The sequence below is a fragment of the Salvia hispanica genome, chromosome 3, assembly GCF_029641045.1.
Source record: "Salvia hispanica isolate PSC_SH4W2 chromosome 3, Shi_PSC_v1, whole genome shotgun sequence".
In the NCBI taxonomy this organism is placed as follows: Eukaryota; Viridiplantae; Streptophyta; class Magnoliopsida; order Lamiales; family Lamiaceae; genus Salvia; species Salvia hispanica.
The window spans coordinates 33169701-33195182 of record NC_142694.1 but is presented as its reverse complement, the minus strand read 5'-3'; the positions used below and the strand labels follow the sequence as shown (position 1 = coordinate 33195182).

Genomic DNA, 25482 nt, shown 5'->3' with positions numbered 1-25482 from the left:
TGCTGCATCTGGGGCATACCTCCCCACCCCTGCCCGCCGCTGGCCTATCCTCCGCCCGGCATACCCCACGGCATGTTCCCACCCCTGGCGCTCCGACCATCATTCCCATCAGCTGATTCCAAGGGACGTTAAACCCTGGGCTCATCTGCCCGCCCATCTGGCCCCATCTAGATCCCACGGGTACCGTGGGAGTCTGAGATCCACTCGACGCTGGACTGGACTCGTTGTTGTGATCCATCGCTCGATGATGCTCTTGTACAGAAAGTTAGAGAGAGAGAAAACTCGTTAAAACAAGTGGTGCAAATGAAAATGAAACTAAAATCGCGTTTATATAGGTTTTAAAAAAAAAATCAAAATTCGGCGCTGGCCGATGCGCGGGCCGCCACAATGGCGGCCAGCGCCACGCCACCGGCTAGCCCACGGCGAAAATTTGGCCGATTTCTCGCTCGTCTACTCCAATGGTTCGTCTAGCCGACCGGCTAGCGACGCGAATCGGCTAGCCGGCATTGGAGATGCTCTAATAAATGGGTTTTGATAATTTTTATAATAAAGTAACAATTTCATAAATCAAATAATAATTTAGTAGTAAATAATTGCAAGTTCGCATTTCCTACGTAATTATAATAATATACACTTTTTTTATGTCATTTGCAAAGATTACAGTTTTATTATAGTTAGCTGAAAGCATGGCTATGTTCTAGATTGTTCCTCCACAATCCAACGGTTGATATTAAGGTGGAAACTTCATCTACCCCTTGATTTCCATCTACTCCACACACACTCTACTCTAACTAAAAACCTAATCAGATAAACCCTCTTCTTCTCATCCGCTGCCATTTCAACCTCGCTTCCAACGACTTCAATTTTCAGTCAGCTGCTTCTCTCTCTATCTCTCTCCATTTTCGTTTTTCTGCTTAATTCATTTCTATGTCTTGCTATGTTTGCTGTTGATTGCGCCTCTCCTTGTTGATTTTGAGCTCGAGACCTATCCGTTATTGCATTGATTGATATAGTTTCGAATTCCGTAGCTCGGTCTTTTGATTAATGATGCAATTTTTGTGAAACCCAGAATTTCATTGATGAGTGTTTTAAAGGTTGTTTGTTGTGGGTCTTTTGATTAGCGACACACTTTTGGTGAAACCCATAATTTATTGGATGAGCGTCATTTGAAGGTTGTTTTTTTGTTGTTATTGTGGTTGTATTTAATTCTTTAATATAAAGAAAACTGGAAATCACATTGTAGTTAGCTGTTTGTTATTGAAACTTGTAAGCATGAAAGATGATATAGGTTTTGAGCTCTGCCTAGAATTTGTAAAAATTGGTTAGCCTATGTGATGCTCCAATTCACTGATTCAACTCTTTGTTACTGATTCAGGTGAGAAGTAAATGGCGTCGACTTTCGCTGGCCTGTCCTCAGTGGGTTCATTGGCTGCCCCCGGCAGGGTGCTTGATGATAAAATTACCGTCTCATCTAGCAGGTTGTCGTCTCTTGCTTCCATCTCCGCTAGTTCGCTTGGGAGGAGAAAGAATGTGGTCCTCCGCAAAACCCGTCCTTCTCAAATAACAGCTGCTGCTAAGGACTTGTACTTCAACAAGGATGGCTCAGCCATCAAGAGGCTTCAGGTGCCTATTTGGAACCTTTGGTTTATGCGAATAAGTTGATTATCTCCTAGTGTGATTACTGAAGGTTGATTTGATTGGTTTTAGGTCGGTGTTAACAAACTTGCAGACCTAGTTGGTGTCACACTTGGACCCAAGGGAAGGAATGTTGTTCTTGAAAGCAAGTATGGTGCCCCAAAAATTGTCAATGATGGAGTTACAGTGGCCCGAGAGGTATACCAATCAGTCAACATCTTGAATTGTTTATAATTTCATGCTTTATTGAGTAATCAGTGTTTGTGTAGCTGCATTCGCTGATAAATTGTACTTTATCTGCAACTTTGTTTGATTACAATATAGGTTGAGTTGGAAGATCCAGTTGAGAACATAGGAGCTAAATTGGTAAGACAAGCAGCTGCCAAGACAAACGACCTGGCTGGGGATGGGACGACAACCTCTGTTGTTCTTGCACAAGGGCTTATTGCCGAAGGTGTCAAGGTATGTCAGCCCTAGCTGTAGATGATTTCATGCATAAAAGTGTTAATATTATTTGGATTCATCTTGTTTTCAGGTAGTTGCAGCTGGAGCAAACCCTGTCCTAATCACTAGAGGAATCGAAAAGACTACCAAGGCATTGGTTGCTGAACTAAAAGCCATCTCAAAAGAGGTAACCTTTTCAATCTAGGCGTTTAACTATTCACACGTTCATGAACTTTCTCTAATGTATAGGTTGATTGTTAGGTGATCTTGAGGTGGAATAACGTGTGAAATTTGCAGGTTGAAGATAGTGAATTAGCAGATGTTGCTGCTGTAAGTGCTGGAAACAACTATGAAGTGGGGAATATGATTGCTGAGGCTTTGAGCAAAGTTGGCAGGAAAGGTGTTGTCACTCTCGAAGAGGGGCGGAGTGCAGAAAACCACCTTTATGTTGTTGAAGGAATGCAGTTTGACAGAGGCTACATCTCTCCCTACTTTGTAACCGACAGTGAAAAAATGACTATTGAGTATGACAACTGCAAGGTAACCGTTTGTTTTTCCATTTTTACATAATGTACAATACAGGCAATAGGATACTGTTCTTACTAACACATGTATTTACTTCTGCAGTTGTTGCTTGTTGACAAGAAAATAACGAATGCAAGAGATCTCATCAGTGTCTTGGAAGATGCCATTAGAGGTAGTTATCCTGTGTTGATAATTGCTGAAGATATTGAGCAAGAAGCTCTAGGAACTCTTGTTGTTAACAAGCTGAGAGGGGCACTCAAAGTTGCCGCACTTAAAGCTCCTGGATTCGGAGAAAGAAAAAGTCAGTATCTTGATGACATTGCTACTTTGACCGGAGGTAAAATTAGTTAACTTCCTTTGCTGTATGCTGGAAATGAGCTGCTTAGCACGGCTTTCTCATTTTACCTCACATATATCTGTTACTAAGAGGAAATTTACTTCAATATACAGGAACTGTGATCCGGGAGGAAGTTGGTCTAACCTTAGACAAGGCCGACAAGGAAGTTTTGGGACATGCTGCCAAGGTGGTGTTGTCAAAGGATTCAACTACAATAGTTGGAGATGGTAGTACTCAGGACGCTATAAACAAGCGTGTCTCTCAAATTAAAAACCTCATTGAGGTGTGTAACCTTCACCTCATTTTTGCATCAACATATCCGGATTTGTGTATTTTCTGAAGCTCTTGAATGATGCATTACTTATGAGCAGGCAGCCGATCAAGACTATGAGAAGGAAAAGCTAAATGAAAGAATCGCAAAGCTATCAGGAGGGGTTGCCGTGATTCAGGTAATTCATGTTCAGTTTCTTATCCTTGTGTATGTTACTATTCACATTATTTTCTAAATCATAATAACTTCTGTCTGAAGGTCGGAGCGCAAACTGAAACCGAGCTGAAGGAGAAAAAGCTCAGAGTAGAAGATGCTCTCAATGCCACTAAGGTCAGCTACAATTTGTAGATGTCTAAAGGGTCGTATTCTACAGTTTCTGGAGAAAGTTTTAACGAAATTCTTACCTGCTGCAGGCTGCTGTTGAGGAAGGAATTGTCGTTGGAGGCGGATGCACGCTGTTGAGGCTTGCATCTAAAGTTGATGCTATCAAGGAAACTCTTGAAAATGAGGAGGAGAAGGTACATACCTACCTAAGATCCATCCTCAGTATTGGTTCTGGATGATAATGAAAGTCTCAGCCATTCCTCTATATTCATTCTCATGCATGTCTATTGTTTCAAATTGGAAATCTTTTATCTAACCAACCAAGGTATCTGATTGCAGGTTGGAGCTGACATTGTCAAAAGAGCTTTGAGCTATCCATTGAAATTGATAGCCAAGAATGCCGGTGTTAATGGAAGCGTTGTTAGTGAAAAGGTGCGTGGATAATTGCCATTTACATAAACTTAGTTTTGAAAAGAAGCCATTCCTCTAAAATCAAGTGTATGTATATGTCTAGGTGTTGTCAAGTGATAACCCTAAATACGGATACAATGCTGCAACTGGACAGTACGAAGATCTCATGGCTGCTGGAATTATCGACCCGACCAAGGTAGGTGTTTCGCGCAAATACCACTCTCTCTCATCAAGGCTTGTCATTTCTCTAATTTCTGGTTGGGTTTTTTTCGAGCCCAGGTGGTGAGGTGTTGCCTAGAGCACGCTTCTTCAGTTGCGAAGACGTTCTTGATGTCGGACTGTGTGGTGGTGGAGATCAAGGAGCCGGAGCCAGTCCCTGTAGGAACCCCGATGGACAACTCAGGGTATGGTTACTAAGCGAATCGTTGAGTCGAAGCTCCAGTGTGGTGGCGGATTAGTTTTTAGTATGGGGAGTTTTGCAGAATTTTAGTGAAGCCATTTATATAGGAGTGATGAGACTATTTTTTCCACCATGTTTGCGGTGGATTCGGCGTGGAATGTAACAGTACCTAATAATTCAATGTTTCAATAAATTTATGTCCATTTTACTTTGTGGTAAATGTTGAATGATTATTGATGATTCATCAGAATTACTCGCTGTGTACAAGTTAATTGAGACTTGGGGCGTAATAATTTGAAATTGTGATCATTTCACTTGAGAAAGATGGAGAATTAGAGTATTAAAATCATAAGATTTAGTACTATAAGGGAAAGATTGTATGATAATGAAACGAATATTTGTTAGATAGTTGCACAAAAAAGAAGAAGAAAAAGGTATGGAAAATCCAGGAGATGCCACGTGGCTCCAGAGAAGATAACTGAAATCAACGGCTTTCTACAACCACTAGTGTGTTTGTTGCCTTCCTCCTCTCTCTTTGCAATCTGTGTCTTTCACAAATCACAAACACACGCAGAGTCCATGGCGTCAAGCAGCTACACTTCTCTCTGTTCTTCTTCCCCATCTCTCCCCACCAGACACCCCAAACAAACCGCCACATCTCTGAGCTGCCTGCTTAAGCTCAATCACACCAAAACCACCTCATTTCTCATCGCATCATCCAATTCCGACTCGCTAACCCTGAAACCATCCATCAGAGCATCCAAGACCGACTCCGAGACTTCCAACGATCAAGACGAAGAGGAGCAGTACGAGGAGTATGAGGTGGAGGTGGTGCAGCCCTACGGCCTTAAATTCGCCAAGGGCAGAGACGGAGGTACCTACATCGACGCCATTGCACCCGGCGGATCCGCCGATAAGTCCGGCAAGTTCACCGTCGGCGATCGAGTTCTCGCCACCAGGTATTTTGCTTTGAATAATTCATGCTGTTTGATTTTATTGATGAAATTGAATGGAAAATCTATATCATTGCAGTGCGGTTTTTGGGGAGGAAATATGGCCTGCTGCTGAATATGGAAGAACAATGTACACTATCAGGCAAAGAATAGGTCCACTGCTTATGAAAATGCAGAAGAGATATGGTGAGATGAGATATGTGTGTGTGAAATTGGGGTTCAATCAGAAGTGCTGTTTTTTCACACTAAAATGTTATTTTCAGGAAACACGGATTACACAGGTGAGCTGACAGAAAAGGAAATTCTGAGATTTGAGAGGAATTCTGGTGTTGTAAGCAGCAGAGTTAGGGAAATACAAGTTAGTAGGATTGATTATCTATCCCATTTCTTTCCCCACCAACAATCTTGATTTGTGTTGTACTAATGTGCAACAACACCAACTTCAATGAATGCAGATGCAGAACTTCTTGAGAAAGAAAGAGCAGAAGGAGCGGAGAGAGAGAGAGCTACGCGAAGGACTCAAGCTTTACAAGTGAGGAACTTCAATGACTTCATCCTCAATCCTCATTGATTAATAACCACTCATGTTGTGTTTTTTCTGCCCAAATCTGCAGGAGCGGAAAGTATGAAGAGGCGTTGGAGAAGTTTGAGTCCGTATTAGGGTCAAAACCAGAACCTAATGAGGCTTCAGTAGCTAGCTACAACGTTGCTTGCTGCTATGCAAAGCTTGATCAGGTAGTGATGCAGCTATGGTGCCTTCTTGTTGGTTTTCAATCCCACTTCCTGCTGATTAGTCTACTCTAGATTGGATTGAACTCGAGTATGTGAATTCTTGTTGCAGATACAAGCTGGACTATCTGCTCTTAAGGATGCCTTGGATGCAGGATTTGAAGATTTTAAGGTTGATGTGTTGTCAGAATCTAATATCCCACCATTATATAAATTTAAATCCTTTTCTCACTATGACCACTTTTGACAGAGAATTCGGGAAGATCCTGACCTTGAGAACATCAGGAAATCAGAGGAATTCGATCCTCTTCTGAAGAAATATGATGAGTCTTTCATCAACGAGAATGCCATCAACGCCATCAAATCTCTGTTCGGATTCAACAAGAAATGACAGAGATTGTTAGGGAACGCGGCTAAAACCAGCAGACTGTCGTTGGATGCTATGTATAGGACTAGCTCAGTCGAGAGATTCATCAACGTTTTTTCATAGTATATTTTACAGTTGTTTGTTTCTCTGAAGGTATAAGTCTATTTTACCCAGAGTTTATAATGATGCAAATTTCATACAAGCATTAAAACTGAATGTAACAATGATCAAATTGTTTGAGTTTGAATTGTTTCATCTTTGTAAAAGAATTGATGATGGATGCTTACTTACAATGATGCAAATTGCATACAAGCATCAAAGTAATAAAATTGGTCTGAGTTTGAATCTTTGTTACAAAGGATTGATGATGGATGATTACTTACACAATGTTGAGAGCAGAAAGGTAGAATTCTTGGTTGGATTAGAAGCAGAAATTAGCAGACGACTGAGGTGAAAATGTAGCCAAAATGATCTTCTGGATCACCTCTGCTTCTGAACCACCCTCTCAGCAAGCAGTCTCATAGAATGACACAGAGACAACGGCTGCTTTCTTCTTCATTATCAGTATCTCCAGAGTCACTGAGAGGAAAAGGTTGAAATCAAGAAGCAAATTCATCAATACTTATGAAATTAACACATCAAATAGTGAGTTAAGTATAATATTCCCATAATGTGTAACAATTGAATCATCAAAACTTGATACAGACAGCAATAAAAATGAGAACCACCTAGATTCAAATTCCCTGATCTCAGCAAGTTCCTTCCCCAACTGGTCCATCCACTGCACTTTTTTCTTCCTAATCTCTCTGGTGGAGCTGGGGCGAGGAAAGACCTTCCGCACGCAGCTTTTCGTCACAGTGCCATCTCCATGCTCCACATCAGCACGTTCTTCTTCTTTGACACCCTCATCCAATGGCTTAGCATTTACTGCTGGAGGAACGATGTGTGGAGCGCTTTCCAGCTTCAACGCCTTCGAAGTATAAACATGAGTACCTGAGGGCTTGCAGAAGCACATCAACGGACACCGGATCTTGCAGAACAATACCCTCATGAAAACGGATTCCTTCATCTCCGTCTCATCTTGCTTCTTTCATCTACTATAGTCTACGATTCCAGAACCACTGATTTTTTCAAGAAACAGCAGCAAACACTTAACAGAAAATCAAACAGATGCATGAATTATGATTCATGTGACAATTCCAAAGGGAGGAGGAATGGAATGCTTATTAGGCAGCTATGAAAGAGATAATACACCAATATGTAATGTAAGACACCTAACTTCCAAACACTCCATTACAGTTACATGCTGCTTTTTTAACTGCACAAGAATCCAAAATTTAGTAGAAGCATATCCTTACCAACCATCACATGACATTCTTTTTCCACAGCAAAAGCATCTGATCATCTCAAATCAATGAGTTTTTCTCCTGCAACTTAAGTGCCTTATTTTCACTCCTTTTGTTGGTTCCACAAGAGCTCAACTAAGTTTTGGATTTGAAAAGTTGGCCTTAAAATAAGCTCTACCAACTTTAGTACAAACTTTTTTTCTTAATATTATACATATGTATGGTATCTATTCTATTTTATAAAGAGATGATGTTTCATGCTGTTTTGTCCAACTATTTGTTCAATCAGTTATAAATAAACAAAAAGGTTTGTCCTTTTGTCACTCAACCAAAGCCAAGATATGCTTTTGGAGATAACCAGACACCCTTTTTCTTCATCCTTAATGATTAGGAATCAAATGCTTCTAATTTGCCTCAAATTTGTGCTTAATCTGTTACTCACTTGAGATGCCAAACCAAGTTGGTCCCTTTTTTCCTTTCATATCAGATGTAGTAAAAATCTTCTTTTTCCTTTATGAAAAGTGATTTTTTTTTACTGTCCCACACTGTTTCCTCCTCCCTAGAGAGAGAGTGGGAAGCAATAAACACTAGCATGGATCTAGGCAATCATGCCTTACGTGGGAACCTTTTTCTTTTTCTTGTGAGTAGAATTATTTTGTTGTGAATATTGTGAAGGTTGGATATGATTTCAAGAATTGCAGTTTTGGTGAAATGATGAGGCATGAGGAAATGGAGGAAGTGGTGGGGATGAGAAGCATGAAATGTGGTTGAGAGCCACTTGATTGTTGAAGCTAATTAAACATGAATTAAAATGAAAAAAAAGATTTAATTTTGGAAGGGGGCCAAGGCTCCTTTCTTCATGTGCCCCTCTGTCTTTACCTTGGACTACAACACTCATAACACTTTGAGAAAGTTTAAATTACCCCTTATAGTATCATTTTGTATATTCAAACATTAATACTACTCCTCCTTCCCCATTTAGAGTCATATTTTGTAATTTTCATTTATTCTTCATTCAAAGTCTTATTTTATTTTTACTATAAATTGTAAGTTGGCCCTACATTTCACCAACTTATTTCACTCACATTTTAATATAAAATAAATATATACTCCTTCCGTTCCTGAAAAGTACTATTAGTCCGTCCTTGAAAAATATGAACTGTCTATTTTAGGAATAGTGTAACAACACATTACCCCTACACATCATTTTATTTACAACTTATACAATTACAATACACTACTAATGATGCGGAGCCCACTATCCACTAACACTATTTATACTATCCAATATTTGGACACCTACTTAATCTACAATTTTTTATTTTATTTATTGAAAAAAAGATCAATAATGATTCCCTATTTATTTTGGTGATAACTTGAAATACTAACCTATTGGATGATATCAATCTAGTTGTGCTTCATCGTCTTGTTATTTTAGTATATTCATTGTATGAAATAAACAATAAGTCTGATTTTTTAATTAAAAATTGAATATAATTTATAATAGAAATATCTAGGAATAAATAAAATATAGTATAAGAGAAAAAAAGTAGAGAATTCTAGAAAATGAAAAAATAGAATGAAAATTTTAGAACAAATACATATGTAGTCTATATATATGTCTATTGTAAATATTTTGTATATGTTAAATTTTGCAAGCTCGCAAAAAATATAATGTATACTGCCATCTTTCAATAATCAGATTGCACTACCAATAAATGGTATGTTTTGAACGGAGAATTAAAATTGGGACTTGTTTGTATGAATGGCCTGAAATCTATAAGATCTCTATTCATCATCTAATCAGTTGCCTCTGATTCATTAAACAGAGTTCTAAAAGAAAAAGCTCATATCCATACGCGATAACATCGCGTATGTTGACAAAGTTCGCCAGCACGCATGTCAATGCTGATTCTTTGAAAAACACATGATACCTCAACATTCTACTATCATCATTTAGGCAACACTATAAGGGAAAATTCAAAAGAAGCATACCATTCCATAAGCAGGAGGCATCCCATACTCGGATAGGGCGCTGTTAAATTTTTTTTGTCAAGATTCTCATTGTATGCATCTCTTTTTTTTGGTGTTAAGTCTCGTTGAAGGATGAACAGAAGGAGTTGAGCTCGTGGTGGAGCAAGGTTTCTCCAAGCCAGTCAGTCACCTTCGAAAATTGAGTGTATCTCATTAACCTACAAAACAAAGTTAGACACTGAAAAAGAATTGGAGTTATCACCATGCCACAGCCTCACATCGCACATGTTTTCATTACATCACACTGAGAGAGATTCATGAAGGGGCTCTTGCCCCTCAACAATTTGCATTTTGCTATAAATATTATATATGTATACAAATCTTTGAGTGTATCTCATTAACCTACAAAACAAAGTTAGACACTGAAAAAGAATTGGAGTTATCAATCCCTTCGTCTCCCATAATTTGTCACCATTTGACCCGGCACGGGTTTTAAGAAATGTAATAGAAAGTGAGTTGAAAAAGTTGGTGGCATGTGAGTCCTATTTTTATATATTAGTTTTATAATAAAATGTGAGTGAGAATAAGTTAGTGGAATATGAGGTCCACTCCTGGTAAAAGTGAAAGGTGACAAATTTTTAGGGACGGATGAAAAAGGAAATATGTGATAAATTTTCAGGGACGGATGGACTATATTGTACAAACTCTAAACTCATCAACTCAGTTTCATTACAATATCAACACATTCTAAAATTTTAAGATTCAGATGTCAACACATTGTGAACACAGCGTCAACCCTATTGTGTTGACATTTTATGCTGATGTTATTTTGTCATCTAGACAGATCACATTCTAATTATTCAGATCACAATTGAGAGTTTGTACAATACATAGCGTTTGCATTTGACTACATCCAAATAAAGAATTACAGATCAATTATTGACCCTAGTAATATAATTTTAATTACTGAACCCTAAATACATCAGGATTGACAATCATATCGACATACCTACAAGAAAAGAAACCAGAAGGGAGTATCCATAAGCAAGAACTCAGCAGCAACTATTAGCAGCTTGTTACACTGTAGGCTATACAAATAAGAGATGACAGCACGTAAAAGAATAATAAGGGAAACATGGCATTATTCCGAGATAGTACTTTGTAACTACATCATACATGGCATGCTGACATGAAGGAAAACATTTTGGTCAGAATACCATGATATGTGAGCGTACAAACATAATGACAGGGAAGAAAGAGATAGTTTTACCTTTGGCGATAGCACTTATCTATGTCTGTGAGGCCTTGATATTTATCAGGCAAAGGCAGCAAAACTTTGGATTGTGGATTTGGGCCAAAACATTTTACTAGGAGTACTATCTTTCTTTTGGAGTAGTATATTTTTCAAAATAGAAACATTACTTTTTTATTTTATTTTTCTCTCATACTTTATTCTTTTCATTTAATTCATAAAATAACATTATATAAAATTTCATATTAGAATAAAAATGTTCCAGTTAAAATGGAATGTGGGAAGAGTATATTAGTATAAAGAAGAAATAATTATATGATTTTTTCAACTTTTTTCCTTAATGATGTCACTTATTCGACAAGTAATACTTGGCCCAAAGCAACAAGCACAAGCCTAGAATTGGGCTTGGTAAACGACCTTTCTCATTTATTTCCATTACCATACTTTCTTCGTTCCATTTTACTTGAGTCATTTTTTTTTCCATTTTACTTGAGTCATTTTTTTTTACACTCATGTTACAAAAAATTTAATAAATAGTTAGAATAAAGAAAAAATTAAGTAAGAGAGAATACTGTAGGGAAGAGTCTTATTTACATTATTCTTTCTCTTACTTAATTTTCTCTATTTTAACTATTTATTAAGATTTTTGTAAAACGATTGCAAAAAATAAGTGACTTAGGGACAGAGGGAGTATATATTATATTTATATGAGGTTGGAATGTTTGTGGTTACATGCATCTTCTTCTTATAATATTCATGATTATACACATAATTATAATGAATGGGCAACTAATGTTTGGAGGCCCAATTATTAATTGAATAATTGGCCACCATCAAACTCCATGATTGGATTGATGTTCATTTTCCAAAGTCCAAACAAACAAGTCATAAGAAATGATCTTCAGCAGAAAGATCACCTCAAATCTAGACACATGTAGAGAGAGAGTTGAGAGAGATGCCTTTCAACAGCGTGTTGTTAATTTCAACGGCGACCAGATCGGCGGAGGTGTGGCAGCAGCTGGCGTGTTTGCCGGAGCGGATTAGCAGCGATGAGATGGTCGATTTGGTGGTGTGTTTCCCTCTGCAGCAGCTCGGGCGCTGGGCTCTCTACGTCTGGACCTACCTCTGCGTCTCTCCCTACCCCCACCGCCACCACTACGAGGCTTCCTACACCAGCGACGATGATTCCGATTACGATGACGCCGACGCCGCCGGACCCTCTTCTTCCGGAAATCACGACTATCACTACTGCCTTTACTGCAACAACCAAAACACTGCCGGTTACAACTCTTCTTCCAATTCTGATTAGATTAGACTAGACTACACTAGATTACACATCTTGTAAATTGGTTGTGTTTTGCACTTTTCCCCCCTTTTTTTTTAATTTCGTTTTTTCCCCCTTTTTGGGGAAATTTTATCATGAATCTAACTAGTGAACTCAAAAACTAATAGATTGAGAGTGGACTTTTTGAAGCTTTCAGCTAATTATTTTGTGAGTATGAAGGGAATTTAGATTTAAATCAATAGTATTTTTCATCCAACAACAAAGTAACTCCAATTCTTCATTTCTGTCATTGCTTCACTCACTGTTTAGTATTGCCTTTCATCTGTTCGACGAAATGCTCCTGTAAATGACTAAGATAAAAAAGTTTCAACTTGGAAAGAAGGGCAGACAGAGGAGGCTAAGCATTTGTTCACATCTATGGTAAACAATGGTTGTTTTACAATGTTCTTCTCAAAAGGAACAATATAGAATCCATTGTTAAGAATGGAAGAGAATTCACACACGATGCCACCACTGTTTTGATGATGGGAGGTTTGAGGTAGTGCTCTTGTAAAGAGTAGATTGATGTTCATAGCAGACATGTTTGGTTTGATAATTCTTTTCACACTAGTTTCAGGAAATTGATTTTTGATTTGAGGAATTCAAGATGAGAGTTTATGCTGTATCATCTGCTTCTGGTGTTGATGATATGGTTGGATCAATTATGTCATGCTTTTCTAGAATTTCCGACATATTTCAATATATTCTCGTTGCTTCGTTTTTGCATTGGTGGTCTTGAATTCTGTTACTTATAACTCACTCCTCTGGTTGGAAACATGGGAAATGCAGAGATCAGTTATGTCATGCTCTTTCTATCTGGTATGGTATAGTCTCTCTTCGCCTCTCTTGTTTGTTTGTTCCATCCCATCGTTGCTACTTCTAACATCAGCGGATGGGCTATGCTCGCATCCTTTGGTTTATGGCTGCAGCAGGCCAGGTACATTCTAGCCCCATCATGTTAACACAAGGACTTGTTTATTTTGATTTCCTAAACTTGCCATGTAAACATATCATGCTTGATCGCGCTTCACAAGCGTGTGTGTCTTGAACGAGCTGGGAACGACAGATGCTAAGGCAGAAAACAAACTTCCCCATTAGTCTACTGTGTTGGGAGAAAGCCAGCTTCAACTTGTGTGGTAGAGTCCGTATCATCAAATTTATGTTTCCAAGTATAAGTTTGTTTGATGTTGTGTTGTATGTAGTTATGATGGATGGAAATTTACATTATAAAATAACTATTTGTTTATAATATTCCATGGAAAATTTCAGGACTTGTGAAAGAAAACATAAAATGAACTTGCAAATCTACCAAGGTCAACTGGCCTGAGACACATTCACACGTGGACCTCTGGCCACCGGCTCGAGTCAAAGCAAGCCGGAGCCGAGGGTGGTACGAGGGGAGCATAAAAATTGAACAACGGGCATTCTTCGCCTTGCATTGAAGAATAAGGTGTCTACACTGTCGGATGTCCTTAGTCATCGAAATGAAGTCGAGCATTGTGGAGCGCATATCCCACAATGCACTATTATTTTTGGCACCTCATGAAGAGGTAGCCAAATGCCTTTAAAACGAGCATATTGCTCCACACCATTTCCAATATTGTCAATATATATATTTTTCATTCATTAATGTTTTAGCTATTTTTCAAGTGTGTTAAAAATATAAAGTTTTTAGCTTTTTGATGTCTTTTGCTCTTCATGTATTTGTTTGAAATATATAATTTTTATATCTCAAATAAAAGAAATTTTAAGACATCTTTAGTGTTGGAGCCATAACTACTTTTTCATTCATTAATGTTTTAGAAAGAATTGCTAATTTTGCGTGTTAAAACTATAAAGTTTTTTAGCTTTTTTATGTCTTTCTGCCTTTTGCCCTCCATGTATTTGTATATAGTAATCTTTATATCTAAATAAATAAAATTTGAGACATCTTTCAGTGCTAAAGCCATAACTACTTTTGGACTAGATAAAATTTCTCTAAATATAAATCTTGGGACCCACGTCCTTTTTAAAATTACCTAACAAATAAATGATAATCAATTTCCACTTTACTATATAATCTGTTAATTCTACTAAATAATATAGAGCGAGCCACCATCATTGATTGGAAAGAATTTGGAAAAGTGGTTAAATTTTAATGATTTGATTCGCTTGCATTTTCAAAAGAAAAAAGGCCACAATCATGGAGAAAAGTGGTGGTTAAAGGGATGAAATTTGATACTAATATTTATAATAATTTTTCTTTTTTGCATGGCATCAATCATGGAGAAGAAAATCACGGAGAATATTAGTCTAATAAAAAGTGGAACCTAACTTTCCAATTTTCACTAAAATATACAGTCTGTGTTATCATTGCTCATTATATTCCTCATTCTAAATAAACACACAGTAATTAATAGGTTGACAGTATGAATTATTACCGTGAATAAATAAAGAATTATTATTGATTTTCGTTTAATAAGCCGCAGTTGTAAGAAAACAGCCCCTGCACAGTTGCTATCACAAAATATGATGTGATTTTGATTGTTACATAATTTTTTGTATCACGTTCCTGAAATTTGTCAATTTGTATTAAAGTGAACTATTATTCGAAAGATACAAAATTTGGGACCAATTAAAAAATGGACCAAATATAATCAAGTGCCTACTGTGACTCGTTATTTTTTACTTTTTTTTTATATAAAAATAAAAATAATAAAACGATAATAGTCAGTGTCGATATACTGTGTGGTTAAAAATCCAAACATCTCATTAATTGCGTTCGAAAATCCAACATTTTTATCAGTATTGGAGATTTAGAATATCGATGTTTTGAAGTATCCCTATTTATATTTATAATTATTATTAAATCACGATTTAGAGTGACATGAAACAAGAAAGAGGGGAGTTTTCAAGAATTGTGATTTGTCTGTATCAGATACTAGGATTAGGAATCCAATAAACTTGTATTTTGATTATTTTAAGAAAGCCATGCGGATTATTTTTTGGAATTATTTGCAAATTATACAAACAAAATTATGTATGTGATAAATTCTAGGCAAAATGTCTTCATACTTCCCTGACATCGCATCACTACTGAACTACTAAAAGTAGATTATAGAGAAATTTTATTGATTTTTTATTAAATATTGAATACAATAGATTAAAATAATCCTATTTTTTTCATTTCAAAGTACGACTACATACTACTTAAAGAAATTTCTATGACCATAAAATTTGTATCAAATATAAACAAATTAAATACTAGCAATAATAACAAAATTGAATTAGATTTGGAATAGGTCCATAGGATTCTGATTGAACTCTGCGGTAGGGTCCAGTGAGTACAGTACGGGCTCACGGGTGGGCGGGCTAGGCCCAAAAGCTGACGTTCGGGCCCGGTTTTACCTCTTATTCAAACTCTCTATTATGTCAAAATTAATTAATAAGTACTAGTATTGTCCAAAAAATATCATTTACAGTAACATTTAGTAATTGAATATACATAAAATTCACATATTCCTTATTATATCAAATTTATAGCAAATCTAGACTAGCTACGTTTGACAAGGGAATTGTCCAAGTTTATGACTAAGTTGAGATTAAATGCCGAATTAATTCTCCATAGTAATTTAATCATAATATATATTTTGGAAAATGTAGCTGTGACCAAATATTAGGATTACTATTTACTAGAGTAATAACACATTAATGTTGACCCTTGTCTCTCAGCTGTCCAGCACAAAATTTACTCTACTTAAAATTTACAAATAAAAAAAGTAGCACAGTAAAAATCTATTTTTTGTTTTATTTATTTAATATAAATATAAATTTTATTGTTTTATTTATGTATTCGGTCCCAGAAGCGTTACGTCAATTTATTTTGTATGAAAGTCAGGAACAAAAGGGTTGGTATTTTTTGTAAATATTTATTTTATTTACAGAAAATATTGTCATGAAATGGAGTAATAAAATTATGAAATAGAACCCACGTGTTGTGTATACGAACAAGTGAATAAGAACATATCACGTGAATATGAAATACATTGATGAGGAATTGCATTATTGATGGGTCAAAATCACAATACTGTTGAATGTGAATTAAATATAAAAAATAATTTATTTTACTACAGTTATATGTATATTTATATTGAGACTACGATAAGAAAGTCATAGTTAATTTCTTGAATCTTGTATTTAATCATTGCCCTAAGGTTAAGTTAACTCTATAATTCATTTAATAATTTTAAGGCACCAATATATATTAATGGAATCATAACCTACTTCATGTTACTCATTATTTATCTTCCAAGCAAAGGCCAACAACCTAGCTTAGTAGCTTGATCTTATCTCTTTAAAGCAAAATGAGAATGGTAATCTTTATACAATAAAATCAAAATTGGGCAAAAATTATTAAATAAAATTTTCATTAAATGCCACAAATCAATGAAGTTTAATCACTTTTTTTTTTCAAAATCTAATCAATAAACTCTACATAAATAATATATAAACAGTTAAGTGAATTACTTAAATACGCATCATTTAAATCTTCTAAATTACTTTTAATTAATATCTACGTGCGTGGTAAATTAGAAATAAAAAATGAGTGTAATTAGTAAAATAAACACTACCAAATTTCAAATTCAAGGGGCAAAAATGGAAATTCAGAGGATAAAAAAGGCCAAAATGAAAAAGAAAATTAATCCCTTATAAAAATCTCGAATAAAAACACAGACATCTCTGCAGTTGAATTGGATTTTTCGAAGAACTCCATTGAAGAGGAGAGAGAGAAAGGGAGAAAACATAAAGTGAGAGAGACTTGGGGGGAGAGGGGGAGAAGAGGAAGGGTTGCTCTCAGCAGAGAAAGTTGAGGGCGAAAGGGGGGGTGCGTAGGATAAGCAGAAGCTACATTTCTCCACTTTCTTTCCTTTTTTTTCTGTTTGTAACAGTGATGGAGGGCCGGTGACATCGAATCTTTGGCTGACCCTTGCGAAAAGATTGAGTCTTTTTGAGCTTTTCCATCTGGGTTTTGGTGGGTTGGTCGATAGCTGAGATGGAGGGTGCGCATTATAGGAATGGGCATCGGAGAATGGCGTTGTTCTTGGTGTGCTTAGCTGTCCTGATCTCGCTATCTTGCGCCGCGAGGCCTTCTGTCTCGAGGCAGAAGCTTCAGGTTGAGAAGCATTTGAAAAGGCTGAATAAATCTCCCATTAAGACCATTAAGGTAACTGTGAATCAACTTTATTTTTACTTAATCTTTTTGCTGGCAGAAAATGGAACTTCAGTTTTTCTTCTTCTTCAGTGTGTATGTAGAATTACTTAATGAGTTTTACAGCAGTATTCCATCTTGATAACTTTTCAGAATGATAATTTTTGTTTTCCATCTCAAATTCATCACCAGTTGATAAATGTTGATGGGCCTTCACTGGTTTGTGCCATTAATGAGTTTATGTCGTTCAATCTTTTCTGTTATCTCCTCTCTCTCTCTCTCTCAGGCTACTTTAGCTTAATATGAGATTCTAGTATTTCTTTTTGTAATACTCGATATTATATTATTGTTGTGATTGCCATTTGCTGAAGATATTGTGATTGAACAGAGCCCAGATGGTGATATCATTGACTGTGTCCCCATCTCTCAACAGCCAGCATTTGATCATCCCTTTCTCAAAGACCACAAAATTCAGGTTCTGCTGCAAAATACTACTCCTAGTACATACTCTTGGTAGTACTAAAACAGTGTACATGATTCTTTGTTTTTTCTTTCAGACAAGGCCTAGTTACCATCCAGAAGGGCTCTTTGATGACAACAAGGTGTCCAAAGGTCCTAAAGAGAAGAGCAATCGTATGACTCAGCTGTTTCATATGAATGGAAAATGCTCCGAGGGCTCGATCCCGATTAGAAGAACAAAGGAAGAGGATGTGTTGAGGGCAAGCTCTGTTAAGAGATATGGAAAGAAAAAGCACAGAAGCATTCCCAAGCCGAGGTCTGCTGATCCTGACCTCATCAACCAAAGCGGTCATCAGGTAGCTGGGAAGAACTTATAAAGATTCAATCTTGATATCTTGTGTGTTGTTTTTTGATGGATTCACTTCTCTTTTTGTGAAGTCATGTGTTGCATTTTAATGGGCTGGTTCTCGTTTTGGAGAGTAATCCGCTGTGTTTAAATTTTGTGACCAGCACGCGATAGCGTATGTTGAAGGAGACAAGTATTACGGTGCAAAGGCAACGATCAATGTGTGGGAGCCTAAGATTCAGCAGCCTAATGAGTTCAGCTTGTCTCAGATTTGGGTGTTGGGAGGTTCTTTTGGTGAAGATCTCAACAGCATTGAAGCTGGTTGGCAGGTTCGAAAAACTTGCAAGAATCACATAGAATCATAACATGTTAGTACATGGTGGTTTTAACTGATTTACACGTTGGTGTTTCAGGTCAGCCCTGATCTCTACGGTGACAACAACACGAGGCTTTTCACTTACTGGACAGTAAGCTCGCACATTTCTCTCTGTATATCAAGAATGATTATAGCACAATTGTTATGTAAAGGTTGAGTTTTTAAATGCAGAGCGATGCATATCAAGCAACGGGCTGCTACAACCTTCTATGCTCAGGCTTCATTCAAGTCAACAGCGAGATAGCAATGGGGGCCAGCATCTCTCCAGTTTCAGCATTCAGGAATTCACAGTATGATATTAGCATTCTTGTTTGGAAGGTAGAATCCAAATTCACTCCATAGTTTAATCACAATCATCTCACTTTTATAAACACCCTCTTTTTAAAAAGCATGGTCACTAAAAGATGCTTAGAATCTTGCAAGTTTCATTAACCTGGATTTACTAAGCTGCATTATGCAAAGATTATTGCAATGATACTTGATATTCTTGATTTCTACGACGTTCTAGGATCCGAAAGAAGGACATTGGTCTTGTTTGGAAGGCAGAATTCAAATTCACTCCAACACTGCTGCCTTTGCTTACTTATGTGATGCCCACTGACATAATTTAATCATAATTATCTCTCTTCTATAAAGTTGTGACCTTTGTATAATATAATAACACCTACTTTATGAAAAAGCATGAGCACTAAAAGATGCTTAGAATCATGCAAGTTTCTTTAATCCAGATTTACCAAGTTGCATTATACAAAGACTCATTCTTGCAATGAGGCTTGATGTTCTTGATTTCTACTACAGGATCCGAAAGAGGGACACTGGTGGATGCAGTTTGGGAATGACTACGTGCTAGGATACTGGCCGTCCTTCTTGTTCTCCTACCTAGCAGACAGTGCTTCCATGATCGAGTGGGGCGGGGAGGTGGTGAACTCTGAGCCAGACGGGCAGCACACCGCGACCCAAATGGGCAGCGGGCGCTTCCCAGAAGAAGGGTTTGGCAAAGCAAGCTACTTCAGGAACATACATGTTGTGGACAGCACCAACAACCTTAAATCCCCCAAAGAACTAGGCACCTTCACTGAGCAATCCAACTGCTATGATGTTCAGACAGGCAACAATGAGGATTGGGGCCATTACTTCTACTATGGAGGCCCAGGCAGGAACCCCAACTGCCCTTGAACAAATTTGACTGAGAATCAGTCACAATCTGTATAATCAAAATCTATGTAACAACTTATTTTTCTAGTTTTGTTAGGTTTGCTCAGTAAATGTAACCTATGTAGCAGGGAATTTTTGACCCTTTTTCTTTTCATGAAAATGTTGTCCATTAATCAGTTGAATGGAGCTTTCTTTCTTGCCATGAAAACAACATTTCTTGAGAAACCATTAAGCAATGACAAATTCCCATGTGAAGTGAAGAGAGGGAAAAGCAGTCCTTTTCTTACCAAACATGTCACACGTTGATCTTGAGAGGCTGTGATCAGTGTGATGGGATTCTTGATAGGCCATACTTGTACTATTATATATTTATATTGCCTTGTTTTCACTTTTTTTATTTTTGGGGTTGGACATGTCACATTGGGACTAAATGTCGGTGGGGTCTCAAATTTTTGAATTTATCAAATTTTTGCAGAACCCACTATGAATTTGATAATTTTTAAAAGGGCATTTAAGGTAGTGTGGACGAGATCTCCATGTGAGGGATTTGATAAGAAAAAATGTACACTACTTTTGTGAGTTTTGGGATTCTTGGTGCATTGTCTTTCTGTAAAGAGTGCATTTCACTTTCATATGCTATCATATAGTATGAAAGTAATATTGGTGAAATAAAACTTGTTAACATAAGTTTTTGTATATAGTCCTTGGCTTAGGTCATGAGAGTGGGTGTGTAACACTTTTCTTTTTTAATTTGAGTGGTGAAGGATGAATCTTATATACTATGTATTTGAGCAAAGATGACATTTTATCATTGAGTGTGTATTATTGTGAAAATGCGCCTTTTAAAATCATATGTTTGTTTGTAATATTATTTGGTTTAAATAAAGATATACTACTCTATATTTCAGTCATGAGATCGTCACTCTACCAACTGACCATTAAACTTACACCCTCTCTTATGCATTATATGTCTATATCAACAAAGCCTCAACTTTATTGAAACCCTTTTATTTTTTATTGTCTTCCTACAAATTACAACATCTATGTGTGTAATATTATCGAACACATTGTTTTTTTTTTAGAGATTGAGAAATGCGAGTCGAGACATTTATGTTACACTGTTTAGTTGAGAAATATAGGTAAGTTACATTTTTGGAAAGGACTTGGGACAATATCATATAGTTTCCCTTATATATGGATATTTCTTTAATATCATATAGTTTCCCTTATATATGGATATTTCTTTTATAGTTATGTTTCCCTTCAAATTTTAATTATATAGTACGTTACAAAGTTACAAAATCACTGCAAATAAATCATAATAAGTGAGCCTAACCCAATATGAGAAATGGGCCTTTGGAAGATAGGCTGCTATAAATACATAGAAGAATCCAGAAGCTAACATGTTTCTGTACCAAAATACTATAAGTACTTTACTACAAGTAGTATTATTTAAACTGAAATTGGGCCTAATCTAAATTCAATAACAATCTACTCCTATATGAAAAGATAATGTTAGGAGTAAATTTATCTAAGTTTACCAAAATATAATCTTTGTATACAATGATAATTTATACAGTAGTTGATAGAATAACGATCTTCTTCTTCAGTCTACTTTGCTCAACGAACTAGTTGATAGAATAACGATCTCATAACTAAAAATGTTTTTCTTCTTTACGTGCCCGTGCACGAACTAAGCTTCAAACTTAGCTTGTGTGAATGAAACCAAAGGAAGAGACTTTACATTAGCTGCAGGTCTCACCATTTTCCAAATTTGTTGAAAGAATAAATCTTACAACAATGCTAATTACTCATCAAATCTACAAACCTTCCCCACATTCCAGCCCTTTTTATTTATAATGGGTTAGATGTTAGAAAATCTATGAGATCATCACTTCACCAACTACGCCATATGCCACAAATACGATTAATGAGCAATAAAGTGTAAAATTTATACCAAAAATAAGATGTTGTCGTCTTGCTCGTGTGAGCAGTACAAGTAGAGATACAATCGCCACAACAAAGCGTGTAGGCGTTACACAAAATGTGGTGAAGCCTTTTTCATCTTCTTCCCTACCAAAACCTTACATTCATCTATATCATCTGGCTTTTGATCTGTCGGCATTCTCAAAAAAATTAAGCCAAAAATAACCTTACTCTGAATCACTCTCCACAGTTCCCATAGCTTTCAAACCTCTTGGTTTCTGCAATAAATCAAATCCCAATTCATCATGGAGTACTTTAAAAAATGACTTAGAAAATTAAGCACGCATACAAAACGGTTTCAAATACCTTCTTAGAAGTCTTCTTCTCTCTCACTTCATACCTCTCCTGGCACAAGTCAGTTAACCACGCTCCCGGGCTCACCAACTACAAGAAAAACAATGGGACGATGTTATAATTTCAAGAAATGCCGCTATCAAGCATGGAAGGAAGTAAAGACAAAGACTCACTAAAATGGTTCTTTGGATCAACTTGGCCCTTTTCTTGGGCCTTTGAGGCGGTTTGCAACCCTTCATCGCCATAAAATCTTCCTCCTTCTCTTTACTCGACAGTGCAATCAGCAGCTTTGGCCAAACGACTTTCCTGTTTTCCTCCTTTGGATCCACAAACAATGCCTTGGTAGCATCATCAAATCCACCAGACCCCCTCGTTGTGTAGTATCTGTCTTCCTTCTCGGGCGAAAGGGATGCCAAAGCTTTTCGGGTCTCATTTGCTATAGATCGACTCACACCTAAGTCCCTTTAAACAGATTCACCAAGTATGAAAAAAATGATCACTCCACTTTCACAAAACTATGTAGAAAAAGGCTAGATACTTCTTATTTCAACTAGACCATCAACACCTAAGCAATTCTACTTGATAGAAAGAAAGATTCAAGAACCACAGCCCAAATCCATAAATTCTCAATGACCAATTCATCCCACAATATCACAGCATCAATAACAAAACAATTATCAAAGGGCCTAGAACAAAAAATCACAAACTCAAAGAAAAAACCTCAAAAAAAATGTAAAGATTGAATTTTTACCTGGTTGAACGATGTGGGGATGGAAGAACACTCCCATCTTTACTGCAATTATTATCCACAACTCTAGAAGTGATTTTCTTCTTCACCACAGCGCCGCCGCTGTCTGATTTTCCGCTCAAAGGCGAGTCCTTAACTTTCACACACCTCATCCTCTTCCTCTTCCCCCACTGCAGCTTATCCATATCCAAATGCTGCAAAAAAAAAAAAGTTGAATTGAGATCTTGACTTAAAAACACAAGAAGTGCGCATAATCAAACAAAATGTGGCTGCAAAAGTCAAACCCACCTCAAGATCTGCCGGCAGCTATTCAAAGATTGTTCAAAAGTAGCAATTTTTCCCCAAATCTAACAATGGTACAAATACAATCACCAAAATCTCATTCCCATGCAGGAAAAAACAGTGCAATATAGTATATCTGTTTCAGCAGCGTATACAAGTCTAGAGAGAGACGGAGGGACTGAATGAATGAGGGGAGTTTGTGTTCAAAGAGAGCAGAGCCTCAACAAAAGGCGAAAAATTGAATTACAGAAGAAATAAAGAAAAAGGTCAATTATGCCTAGCTACAATTAATTTTGAGTTTATCATGACTAAATTCTGTTTTAATTCATTATTTTACTGTTTCTGTGTGTTTATTTTAAAAGATTAATTACTAGATTACTACTAGGTTATGGAGTATTTTTTATTTGTGGGGCTTTTGTTGCAAGAAAAAAAATGTTTGAATTTTGCAATTTTCATTTTGGGCATTAAATGGACGGTAGGATGAGCTTTCCCTCCAAATTGCCACGTCACTTTTAGCAGATATGGGTCACGCTTTTCTGTGTTGGATTCTAAACAAAGGCCCATATTATTTGGGCCTGAATAAATTTACTAAACTCGTGTAAAATAATACGGGGAATCGATATAGGAAGTATGTAACTTTGAATATAGAACAAAGAGAAATAAAAGTAAGTATTACTAGTAATTATTACTCTCATTTTATACAGGTTTATTTTATGTGTTCAGTGGAGAAAGTAGAGTAAATGAGGGAGAATAAACAAAGATAAATATATATATAGTTTTAATAATGTGTTATTTTAGTTGGGACAAATAAAAAAAATTGATTCATTTTCAGTGGAATAAAGGAAGTATTAAACATGTATTCTTGAGTGGAGAAAATTGTGAATCATGCGTAGAAATGATAAATAGGTTGATAGATTAAGGAAAACTAATTTTTGTAAACATATCAAAATTATAAATAAATTACTGTATTTTAAACGATGAAAGAAGTAAGTGAAAATGAATGTTACTGACATTATACTAAAAAGGAAAAACATTTAAAAATAAATAAATTAATCAATGTGGATTCAAACAAGTAAAATTTAATGGTCAATCCTCACCAAGGTGTCAATCCTATTTGGTATGCCTACTAATAGAGATTTAACAAGTAGAAAATACATATAGTCATGTTTCCAACTAGATATATAAACAATGGAAACATTAAATTATATAGAAGTTTCTTCAAATTCCGTATATAATAAATACTCCACTACATATGAAAAAAGAGATATTCTTTATTCTATTTATTTAAATAATTAATCATCATCACAATTATTGTCAAGTCAATTAATATGTAAATATACAAAAATGGTATACAAAAATGGTAACTTTATATCAGAAAATTATTTGTTTTATTTTAATATGAAACCATGGTGATATTTCATGTATTAACTATTATCAATTAACTTTGATAAGATTAAAATTTTTAATTGGGGATCACTATCACTTTTATTATATAGTTTTAGTTTTTTATAATTTTAAATTTAAATGTTATTTATGGAATTTTTGTTTATGGAACTTTTTGATGGTATATTGAAAAGGATAAAATGTACTAATATTAGTTTTTTAGATCATCTTATTGTACTAATATTAGTTTTTTAGATCATCTTATTATTATGAAGGGTATAAATTAAATTAATTATATGACTAATTATATAATGTAGTTTTCTAGATCATCTTATTATTATGAAGTGTATAAATTAAATTAATTATATGACTAATTATATAATGTAGTTTTTGTTTAATATTTTCCTTGCACATTGATTGTATGAATATTATATACAAATGCTATGTTAAATTATAAAAATAGTTAAATAATAATAAGATGATCTAAAAATTTATACTAGTACATTTTTATCCTTTTCAATATACAATCAAAAAATTCCATAAACAAAAATTCCATAAATAACATTTAAAATTATAAAAAAGTGAATCTACTATAATAAAAGTAATAGTGATCCCCAATTAAAAAATTTAATCTTATCAAAGTTAATTGATAATAGTTAATACATGAAATATCACCATGGTTTCATAATAAAATAAAACAAATAATGTGCTAATATAAAGTTACCATTTTTGTATATTTACGTATAAATTGACTTGACAATAATTGTGATGATGATTAATTATTTAAATAAATAGAATAATGAATATCTCTTTTATATGTAGTGAGGTATTTATTATATATGGAATTGGAAGAAACTTTCCATATAATTTAATGTTTCTATTGTTTATATATCTAGTTGGAAATATGACTATATGTATTTTCCACTTGTCAAATCTCTATTAGTAGGGCATACCAAATAAGATTGACACCTTG

General features: G+C 35.7%; 5 protein-coding genes and 1 long non-coding RNA gene across 9 annotated transcripts; 4 read left to right on the top strand and 2 right to left on the bottom strand.

Moving 5' to 3' along the window:
- The first annotated feature begins 725 nt into the window (after positions 1-725).
- CPN60B (chaperonin 60 beta) lies at positions 726-4567 on the top strand. 2 transcript variants are annotated; one of them, XM_089067144.1, is made up of 14 exons: positions 726-869; positions 1376-1623; positions 1708-1833; positions 1960-2097; positions 2171-2266; positions 2377-2619; positions 2707-2941; positions 3055-3224; positions 3313-3390; positions 3471-3542; positions 3626-3730; positions 3876-3968; positions 4051-4143; positions 4227-4567. In XM_089067144.1, the coding sequence occupies exons 2-14, from the start codon at positions 1387-1389 to the stop codon at positions 4362-4364; spliced, it is 1824 nt and encodes a 607-aa protein (XP_088923270.1). In that variant the 5' UTR covers positions 726-869; positions 1376-1386; the 3' UTR covers positions 4365-4567. The 2 variants fall into 2 exon arrangements, with proteins under 2 accessions (XP_088923270.1, XP_088923271.1); XM_089067145.1 differs by lacking the exon at positions 726-869 and adding an exon at positions 889-1172.
- Positions 4568-4887: 320 nt separating this feature from the next.
- ZKT (protein containing PDZ domain, a K-box domain, and a TPR region) lies at positions 4888-6743 on the top strand. The gene is made up of 7 exons (XM_048110592.2): positions 4888-5306; positions 5380-5486; positions 5564-5658; positions 5756-5832; positions 5915-6035; positions 6142-6201; positions 6280-6743. Exons 1-7 carry the CDS (start codon positions 4927-4929, stop codon positions 6418-6420), a joined length of 981 nt encoding a protein of 326 aa, XP_047966549.1. The 5' UTR covers positions 4888-4926; the 3' UTR covers positions 6421-6743.
- LOC125210946 (uncharacterized) lies at positions 6271-8370 on the bottom strand. 3 transcript variants are annotated; one of them, XM_048110597.2, is made up of 3 exons: positions 7755-8370; positions 7125-7500; positions 6271-6975 (listed from the first exon to the last, which is right to left on the bottom strand). In XM_048110597.2, exons 2-3 carry the CDS (start codon positions 7463-7465, stop codon positions 6915-6917), a joined length of 402 nt encoding a protein of 133 aa, XP_047966554.1. In that variant the 5' UTR covers positions 7466-7500; positions 7755-8370; the 3' UTR covers positions 6271-6914. The 3 variants fall into 3 exon arrangements, with proteins under 3 accessions (XP_047966554.1, XP_047966552.1, XP_047966553.1); XM_048110595.2 differs by having other exon boundaries at positions 7125-7517; positions 7755-8365; XM_048110596.2 differs by having other exon boundaries at positions 7125-8368.
- A 3903-nt stretch (positions 8371-12273) lies between these two features.
- LOC125212526 (uncharacterized) lies at positions 12274-14047 on the top strand. Its single transcript, XR_016136478.1, has 2 exons — positions 12274-13428; positions 13562-14047. It is a non-coding gene; the product is annotated as an uncharacterized LOC125212526 (long non-coding RNA).
- Positions 14048-17095: 3048 nt separating this feature from the next.
- Positions 17096-19992, top strand: LOC125212525 (protein neprosin-like). The gene is made up of 7 exons (XM_048112722.2): positions 17096-17495; positions 17869-17955; positions 18038-18295; positions 18450-18614; positions 18699-18752; positions 18833-18979; positions 19460-19992. The coding sequence occupies exons 1-7, from the start codon at positions 17325-17327 to the stop codon at positions 19835-19837; spliced, it is 1260 nt and encodes a 419-aa protein (XP_047968679.1). The 5' UTR covers positions 17096-17324; the 3' UTR covers positions 19838-19992.
- A 1751-nt stretch (positions 19993-21743) lies between these two features.
- On the bottom strand, positions 21744-23392 carry LOC125215916 (uncharacterized). Its single transcript, XM_048117496.2, has 5 exons — positions 23133-23392; positions 22848-23038; positions 22270-22558; positions 22109-22186; positions 21744-22020 (listed from the first exon to the last, which is right to left on the bottom strand). Exons 2-5 carry the CDS (start codon positions 23027-23029, stop codon positions 21970-21972), a joined length of 600 nt encoding a protein of 199 aa, XP_047973453.1. The 5' UTR covers positions 23030-23038; positions 23133-23392; the 3' UTR covers positions 21744-21969.
- Positions 23393-25482: the final 2090 nt, after the last annotated feature.

Excerpts from the sequence above, each read along its gene's own strand:
- LOC125210946 (XM_048110597.2), bottom strand. The coding sequence starts at position 7,465 with ATGAAGGAATCCGTTTTCATGAGGGTATTGTTCTGCAAGATCCGGTGT. Across the intron at positions 6,976-7,124 it reads ATCAGGGAATTTGAATCTAG|TGACTCTGGAGATACTGATA; the intron begins GTGGTTCTCATT and ends TTTTCCTCTCAG.
- LOC125215916 (XM_048117496.2), bottom strand. The coding sequence starts at position 23,029 with ATGGATAAGCTGCAGTGGGGGAAGAGGAAGAGGATGAGGTGTGTGAAA. Across the intron at positions 22,559-22,847 it reads TCCCCACATCGTTCAACCAG|GGACTTAGGTGTGAGTCGAT; the intron begins GTAAAAATTCAA and ends ATCTGTTTAAAG. Across the intron at positions 22,021-22,108 it reads AGAAGAAGACTTCTAAGAAG|AAACCAAGAGGTTTGAAAGC; the intron begins GTATTTGAAACC and ends GATTTATTGCAG.
- LOC125212525 (XM_048112722.2), top strand. The coding sequence starts at position 17,325 with ATGGAGGGTGCGCATTATAGGAATGGGCATCGGAGAATGGCGTTGTTC. Across the intron at positions 17,496-17,868 it reads CTCCCATTAAGACCATTAAG|AGCCCAGATGGTGATATCAT; the intron begins GTAACTGTGAAT and ends GTGATTGAACAG. Across the intron at positions 18,296-18,449 it reads TCAACCAAAGCGGTCATCAG|CACGCGATAGCGTATGTTGA; the intron begins GTAGCTGGGAAG and ends TTTTGTGACCAG.
- CPN60B (XM_089067144.1), top strand. The coding sequence starts at position 1,387 with ATGGCGTCGACTTTCGCTGGCCTGTCCTCAGTGGGTTCATTGGCTGCC. Across the intron at positions 1,624-1,707 it reads CAGCCATCAAGAGGCTTCAG|GTCGGTGTTAACAAACTTGC; the intron begins GTGCCTATTTGG and ends GATTGGTTTTAG. Across the intron at positions 3,543-3,625 it reads ATGCTCTCAATGCCACTAAG|GCTGCTGTTGAGGAAGGAAT; the intron begins GTCAGCTACAAT and ends TACCTGCTGCAG.
- ZKT (XM_048110592.2), top strand. The coding sequence starts at position 4,927 with ATGGCGTCAAGCAGCTACACTTCTCTCTGTTCTTCTTCCCCATCTCTC. Across the intron at positions 5,833-5,914 it reads GAAGGACTCAAGCTTTACAA|GAGCGGAAAGTATGAAGAGG; the intron begins GTGAGGAACTTC and ends CCAAATCTGCAG. Across the intron at positions 6,036-6,141 it reads GCTATGCAAAGCTTGATCAG|ATACAAGCTGGACTATCTGC; the intron begins GTAGTGATGCAG and ends TTCTTGTTGCAG.